The sequence below is a fragment of the Durio zibethinus genome, chromosome 13 (assembly GCF_047325235.1).
Source record: "Durio zibethinus cultivar Kanyao isolate XHJ-2024 chromosome 13, ASM4732523v1, whole genome shotgun sequence".
NCBI lineage: Eukaryota > Viridiplantae > Streptophyta > Magnoliopsida > Malvales > Malvaceae > Durio > Durio zibethinus.
The window spans coordinates 6980435-6989270 of record NC_143174.1 but is presented as its reverse complement, the minus strand read 5'-3'; the positions used below and the strand labels follow the sequence as shown (position 1 = coordinate 6989270).

The 8836-nt window shown below is 35.0% G+C and overlaps 1 protein-coding gene across 1 annotated transcript; it reads left to right on the top strand.

Annotated features, from left to right (window-relative positions):
- Window positions 1–6384: 6384 nt before the first annotated feature.
- On the top strand, window positions 6385–7905 carry LOC149515289 (uncharacterized). Its single transcript, XM_089742408.1, has 3 exons — window positions 6385–6502; window positions 6628–6822; window positions 7340–7905. The coding sequence occupies exons 1-3, from the start codon at window positions 6385–6387 to the stop codon at window positions 7903–7905; spliced, it is 879 nt and encodes a 292-aa protein (XP_089598534.1).
- The last annotated feature ends 931 nt before the right edge of the window (window positions 7906–8836 follow it).

Below are 8836 nucleotides of genomic sequence, written 5' to 3'. Positions count from 1 at the left end.
AAAGTGAAAGTAAATGTTTACAAAATATACTATTTACTTTGTTTTAACACTATGATAATAATTACAAAGTTATTATAATAATATTTTCTTGTTCATTTGTTTAAAAGAAACAAAGTGAGATAAACAAAACAAACCACTTAAAATTAGATAAGCCTCATTACACAGAAACAAAATCATTTTCAAGGATCATTCAAACTTTGGGACATATATTAATTTTCTTTGTCACATTTAGTTAAATGAATATGAAGTTTACTTTTTATATGTTTGATTTTATCATTACAATAATTAATGTTGTACCTTTATAGAGATAAGAAACTAAAGAAATTTCACTATCACATGTTGATGTGTATATTATTTCTTGTACACGTAAAGATGGAAGTGTTATAAAAGACAAGGCAACTAAAATTGTGATATTTTATTTAGTTATTACTTGCTTTTACTTATGTTTAGTTTCTTTATACTAAAATGTTTGTTTACAATTTTAGGAACTCATGAAAAAAGGCTTGAATGAAACTAGTGCTCAGAATTTTGAAAGGTGTTCATGAAAAGATAATGTTTATTCAAAAGTTAAAGGACATGAGAGAAAAGAGCATGTTCGTTATAGGGTTATAACATTTACTTCATTTAAGCAATATGGTCCTTCATATTTTGAATTGGTTTTGCATAAAGAAAAGGTACAAGAGTTAAATGCTGAAATTAAAGACTTGAAAGAAATTTTAAGTACCATCCTATCAGTATTTAAAAGATAATTTTCTAATGAGAATATAGTTATCTTGAATACTATTGCTCACATGGTAAATAGAGAGGTATATATAACATCTATTTTAGTTTATATATACTTGTTATCTTACTTATGAATCTTGAACCTTATTAAAATTTCTTTTAAATTATTTTTAGATTCTTGATGCTAGTAGTGCTCCAAAAATCACACGTGAAAACTATCGTTCTTCAAATTTAAATCATCAACCTAATCAAAATGAAAATGATAAACTCGTGGTCACATGATATGTAAGTGAAAATGCTTTGCTAGATACTTGTTTCTTAGATAAAATGCCAAAATCAATTTTGAATCATGTAATTATGTTCTTGAAACATTACCTATCATCTTTACCATAATCATTAAATTATATTATGATTTAAAGCCTACTTTTTTTCTCTTGAGAATGCTTTCTTGCCCTTTTTTTTTCTTTTGAAAATGCTTCTTTATGATGTAAGCATACTTTGTAACTGTAGATTTAAATGTTATAAGGAAAGTATTTGTTTAATGATAATTCTGTTGACTAAAACAATCTTGGATTGGTTTCATTGAGTTATTATTTGGAATTAAACTAAAGGAATAAGGAGATTACACATGCAAATTAGGTTATTTTTTATTAATTCATGTGTTACACTATTGAATATGATGTTTATAAAATTGTTTTTGTTGGTATATAAATAGACGATTACCTTCTGTATACATGAATGAATAAGATGTTTATAAAATTATTTCTATTGGCAATATGAATGGATGATTACCTTCTTACCTTTTGTATATATAACAAAATTTACAAGAATTATCTAATGGGGTTTTTTTATGCTATGCAAATTTTTCTTTGTAGAAATCTATGATGGGATAATTTATTTTAGAAAGTTGTTTATTTCCTTTAAGCATTATGTTTGTAGACATTCAATCATAGACATTCAATGATGTTTGTTTTATCGATGTTTGTTTTATTAGACTTGGTACAATGACTTTAGTTTTTGACTTATACTAAGTTTGTGGATTATAAAAAATTCAGTTGTAGTTTTAATATTATTAAATATCTTTTACTTTATTGTATATTTTTTCTTTATATGAAAATATATCATATTATGATTATAAATAAATTAATATTAATAATTGTAAATATAACTTTTAAAAAAAATTATCAACGTCTTAACATTTATACTAACGCACTTGATCGTTGAAATATTTCAGGTGATATTAACGTCACCAATCGTTAATAAAGTATAATAAAAAATTAAAACATACAAGTCTATACTATAGTCTCTAATTGTTGGTATAGGTAAAAAAAATTAAAACATGCAAGTTTATACTAATGGTCTTGAACCATCGATATAGGTAAGAAAATTAAAAAATACAAGTCTATATATTGATGGATGTTAAACGTTGATATAGATAAGAAAAATTATAAGTCTATACTAACGGATATTAACTGTTGGTATAGGTAAGAAAAATTAAAACATATAAGTCTATACTGACAGGCGTTAACTGTTGCTAAAAAGTATAACAGTGAAATATACAACAGTAATATACTAATAGATATACATTTACTGACGATCTTGAATAATAGGTATATCTCTACAAGCTATTTCGACACCTTAAAAATTGTCAATATAAATCTATATTGACAAGGGATATACTAACAATTAAAAATTTATCGAAATATACATTTTTACCATCGGTATAGGGTTTATTGTGCTATATTGATGGGTTTTTTGGTTTTACTTATGGTTTTTTTAGCGTCAATATATGTCAGTTTTCTTATAATGTCGTTGTTTAAATCTTAATATATTTTGTAGAATCTTTAAAGCAAATAAAAAGAAATAATATTTTTGAGTGTTCATTTACTACCAATTAGAAACTATTTGTGCTAAACTTTTTACCTTTTTTTTTTAATTAAAATGACGATAAAATCAACTATAAAAAATCAATTATTTGCAAGAGAAGCACATATTGTTTAATCGTTCATTTTTTAAAATATTTTACTTGAATTAATGTTAATTATTTACTTTAAGTTTTTTTAAAATTTAAATAATATTAATCATAAATTAGTATGAGAATGGATCTTTTTGTTTTAACATTATAAAAGTTTGTAACATGAAATTGAAAGATATTTGTATTCTTTTAAAAATAAATAATTTTTATGTCAAATAAATGATTAAATAAAAACTTTATTAAAGATCATAAAAACTTATTATTATTATTATTTTTAAAGTAAATAGAAGACCTTCCTTCTTTCCTTTAACATAAAAATAGAGTCATCTGAGAGTTTGTCTCGAAGAGTGAGTAAAATCTTGTTTTGGTATGCAAGAGTTTCGTCTCAGGATTGGCTAGTTAGATGATCTTTGAGTACAAGTCTAGTAGGGTTTGTTTCTGACTAGTAGTGGAACAGTAAGGTGTAGAGAAGGCGGATGGAGGAAGAGCTAGAGACATTATGGAAGCAACTGCAATTGACAGAAGAAGAAAAGGATGGGATTACAACAAAAATGATAGGATCAAGGAACGGGATGCCGAGGAAAAAGCTTGGTTAGTAGGGAAGCTTTTTATAAAGAGACCGTTCAGTAAAGAAGCAATGAAAAGAAGGCTCAAACTGATATGGAGGTTGGCAACGGAGGTGGAAATCATCGACTTGGAGGATAATCTGTTTCTATTCAAATTTTCTTCTGCAGCGGACTGAATGAGAGTTATAGGGGTGCACCATGGAGCTTTGATGAACAACTAATTCTCTTTAGAGAATATGATGACAGCCTAAAGCCAGAAGAATACATATTTTCTTTAGCTCTATTCTAGGTGAGGGTTCATGGATTGCCGCTTAGAATGAGGAATCAAGAGGTTGAAGTATGTATCGTAAAGAAGTTAGGAACCCTAAGAACGGTGGATGCAACACTTGATGTTGGAGGATGGGCACATTTTCTACGCATTAGGTTGAAATCGATATATTGAAACCGTTGAGAAGAGCTGTATTACTAACCACAGAGACTGAGGCAAAATAGGTATAGGGAAGATTGAGTAATGAAAGACTGTCGAGCTTTTGTTACGTCCGTGGTAAATTAGGGCATGTGAAGGATGGATATGAGAAAGAGAATAAGAAGTTGGGGCGCTTAATGTCTACGAGGCAATATGGAACCTGGTTACGGGCATCCCCATTCAGAAACAAGCCTACTGATGGGAAAAAAGATACGTTGGACCAAAGGGGTATGTAAGAGGAAAGGTATCTGCCCATGATGATGTGTAACACACGGCGGCAACCGGTGAAGGAGCTGCTCAAAAATTGAAGTGGGCAGTAGATCAAGATAGCAGTAAGGAACAGGAATCTCGGGATTTGACAAATCAAGGGCGCAGATTATGAGATAGATGCGGGACCACATGGGAAAGTCAAATCCATACTCCAAGTTCAAAACGTACGCGAGTAAATGTACTTAAGTTTGACTAGGAAGATGTTCAAAATTGTGGAACTATTGGAACAAAGCCCATTAAAGGTCGAAGACACAATAAGGATGTATGACCCAATATTGAAGGCCCTAGTGGGGCCAGACTCGTGAGGAAACCCATGCAAAAAAAAATAATGGCAATAATGATGGATCACGAGGAAATAAGTTGAGGGATGTTGATGAGGTTAACAGTGATCTAGGATATAAGGGGGAGAAGAAAGAGCAAGCATGACAAAAGTGGAAGAGAAGGGCAAAGGACGTAAGGGGTACACCAACAACTTTGAAAGTGGACACAAGGAAAAGGAAATAGCAAGCGAGAAAGCTATAGATGTGGAAGTGGACAGCAATGGGAACAGGAATGGAAGGAACATGAATATGGAGAGTGACAATAAGGAATCGACGGTGACTGGTTCCAGTCCCGCCGAGACCGATGAGGTGCTTGGCATGGAACTGCCGTGGGCTTGGGAACACATACACACTTTGAGCTCTTCAGAACATCATGAAGCTGTCTGAAGCTATCTCTAATAATAATAAAGATATAAGGAGAAGCTGTAAACTAGGAGGTATGTTTGTGGTGGATGCATAGGGAAGAAGCAGAGGTTTTATGTTATGGAAAGAGGGTGTGACAATGAATTTATGGAGCTATTCGAAGTATCATATTGACATGGGAATGGAGGACACAGATGGGAGAACATGGAGGATAATGAGGTTCTGTGGTGATCTAGTAACTAAAGAAAGGAAAGCGGCTTGGGATATGCTATGGCGTTTAGCAGGAATTAGTCAGCAAGCATGGCTTTCTTTTGGGGACTTTAATGAAATATTCTGGGAGTGTGAAATGAAGGGAGGTGGTATGAGATTAGGGTGGCAGATGAAAGATTTTCAAGTCGCATTAGAAGATTTGAAACTCTATGATCTAGGCTTTGTAGGACCCCAGTTTACGTGTGGGAAAGGAAGAGCAATAGCAGCCAGAGGTAAGGAAAGATTGGATAGAGTTATGGTCAACAAAGGATGGAAGGATGAGTTCCCAAACTATTTAGTTCGGCATTTAACATGTTCCATTTTGGACCACCGCCCAATTGTGGTCGATACGAAAGGAAGTCGCAGAAGATGCCGCGGCTTATTGAAGAAGAGGAAAAAGAGATTCGAATCTATGTGGGTTGTTGAAAATGAAAGCAATGATATAGTGACAGATTGTTGGAAGGGAGGCATGCATAAGGACGTGAAATAGAAGCTGCATGCAACATGTGAAAAACTTGGGGAGTGGGGTAGGAAGAAATTTATGGGATTGAATGGTGAGATATAAAGGACAAAAGATGATCTTCGAGCAGTGCAACAAATGGCAAATAGTGAAGTGGGGTTAGTAAAAGAAATGGAACTCAAATCAAGGTTGAACATGCTACTGGACAAGAAAAAATGTTCTGGCAGCAAAAGGTTCGGGTGAGTTGGTTAAAGTATGGGGATCGCAACACTCGTTTCTTTCATGCGCAGGCGTATCAGAGGATACGAGTTAATAGGATATAGAGGGTGGATGACGAAAATAGGATTTGCATGAGGGGGAGCTGAAAGTAGTCAAACAAACGGCTAATTATTTTACTAGCCTATATAAATCTCGAAGATCATCCGACCTAACTCAAATCATGGACACAATAACTCCTTGCATCACAGACGAGATGAATAATTTGCTTCTAGCAAAGTTCACACCGGAGGAGATCTATATAATAGTCAAACAAATACATCTTGATAAAGCTCCCGCCGGACCGGGCGGTATGTTTGCACTATTTTGTCACAAATATCGGCAAACTATAGGAGATGATATTATTGATTTTTGTCTGTGAGTGCCTAATGGGAATGGTAGACTAGATGGTATAAATGAAACACATATTGTTCTTATCCCCAAAATTGGTAATCCTAGGAGAATGACACATTTTAGACCCATTAGTCTATGGAATGTTCTTTACAAGAAAATTGCAGAACACTTGCCAATAAATTGAAACAGTTCCTACCTGAATGTATTAGTGAAAATCAAAGTGCTTTCATCCCAGGCCACCTAATTTCTGATAATGTCATTATTGCACATGAGTTGTTACATAGTTTAAATTGAAAAGATGAGACAAAGAGGGATGGGTAGCTCTTAAGTTAGACGTGAGTAAAGCTTATGATAGGGTAGAATGGAATTATATCAATGCTGTCATGGGGAAACTAGGTTTCAATGATAGATGGGTCTCACTTTTGATGAAATGTATCACTTCGGTTTCTTATAAGGTGGTCATTAATGGACATGTAACTGAAATGATTATGCCAGAAAAAGGTCTTCACCAAGGAGACCATCTTTACTTGTTCTTGATATGCACAGAGGGATTGTCGGCACTATTATTTAAACATCAAAGGGAGGCATAATCATTAATGGACATGTAACTGAAATGATTATGCCAGAAAAAGGTCTTCACCAAGGAGACCGTCTTTACTTGTTCTTGATATGCACAGAGGGATTGTCGGCACTATTATTTAAACATCAAAGGGAGGGATGTTACAAGGTGTATGGGCAAGCAGTAGAGGCCCAAGAATCACTCACCTATTTTTTACAGATGGCAGTTTGCTTTTCTTCAGAGCAAACCAAAAGTAATGCAAGTATGTGAGGGACCTGCTAAAGCTTTTTGGGGAAGGTTCGGGGCAGCAAATTAACTACAATAAGTCGGGGCTATTTTTTAGCAAGAATGCAAGGGTTGATATCATAGAAGCAACAAAAGCCACCTTCGAAATACAAGCCACATCTAGTCCAAAAAAATACCTGGGTTTATTAATGTTCATAGGCAGGAGAAGAAAAGGGCCTTCAAAGATATAGTAGAGAAGATAGATAGGAGAATTAAACAGTGGAGTGACTGATGGCTCTCACAAAGAAGGAAAGAGGTGTTTATAAAATCGGTACTACAGTCCATGTCATCTTATGCTATGTCGTGCTTTATGTTTCCCAAAAGCCTATGTTATGAGATAGATATGACCATCAGCAAATTTTGGTGGCGGCAATCCATGGAGAAAGGTGGGATTTGGTGGATGGCATGGAAGAGACTGTGTCAAGCAAAGAGGGATGGTGGGATGGGTTTTTTGTGATATGGAGCTGTTCAACAAAACCTTGATGGCGAAGCAGGGGTGGAGACTCATATAAATACCAACTCTCTTGTGTATAAAGTTCTTAGCGCCGAATACTTCCCCAATAATAATTATTTAGCCGTCCACCTCGGGAAGGCACCATCCTACATTTGGAGGAGTATCTGGCTGGGTCGAGAGGTGCTCGAGCAGGGCCTTAGGTGGCGAGTTAATGGTGAACAAATAAGGGTATGGCAGGACAAATGGGTAGTAGGGGGCAATTGTTTCACTCCATCTCCAAAGACAAATTTTTCACCTGGAGAAGAAAGAGTCAGTGTGCTCGTTGACTGGGACAACATACAGTGGAATGAGGATAAAATCGATGCGATGTTTCTAGATGAGTGGGCTGTAGAGATAAGATCTATACCGATATGTAGAAGCAGACAAAGGGACGAATTGGTGTGGCACTATACAAAAGATGGAGAATATAGTGTAAGGAGTGAGTATCATTTAATGGTTTCAAGAGAAAGTGATGAAACACACGGAAATGGTCCTCTGGATCTAGAGCCGACAGTGATACCATCATATGGAATCAAATATGGAAGCTCCCATTACCAAGGAAAGTGAGGGTTTTTGTATGGAGACTATGTCACGGTTTTCTACCAGCATCTGAGGGAAAGAAGAATCAAAGAACAAGCAATGTGTCCAAGATGCAACATGTAAAACGAAACAATCATGCATACTATCAAGGACTGCTCACATGCGAGGGAGGTCTGGGACCTTTTACAGCAACCAGGGGAGTGGCAAAATATGCATGCACAAAACACGAAAGAGTTGATGGCTAGTATGGCAAATAGTATGAACGTGGAGAGTTTTTGGAAGATGGTCCTCACTTAATGGGCAATTTGGGGAAATAGGAAAAAGGCAATGAAGAATAATGTGAATAGGACAGGACAACGCACTATGGAGTTTGAAAACCATTATCTAGGAGAGTACCAATGAGCGCAGGAAAGACAACCAGTTGACAGAACGAGGAGAACGTGGAAATGGTAGGCACTTGAGGGAGCAATGGTAAAGATAAATTTTGATGGGCCTGTGGACAAGGAAAGGAAAGTAGCTGGAATAGGGATCATTGCCAGAGATAGTTGAGGAGAGGAACTAGGATCAAGGTGTCATTTTATAAAAGATTTATATGACCCAGAGATTACCGAAGGAACGGCTATAGCAGGAGCAGTGGACTATGCAAGAATGATGGGTTTACAGATAGTCATATTGGAAGGGGATGCTCTCCGGGTAGTGAAACAAATCACAACTCATAATGAAAGAAACTTGTCTGCTATTGGAAATATGGTGAAGGATATAAGGACGGACTTAATACAGTTTGCAAAATGGAAAGCATCTCATGTTCATCAAAAAGCTACGGTACAGCACATAGATTAGCAAGATTGGCTGTTGAATGCATGAGTTCGTGTTCTTGGATAAATGATTTTGTAATGTAAGAAAAACTAGCTTCTAATTAATGAAAGTAGTGATTTCATTTCAAAAAGAAGTTGATCTT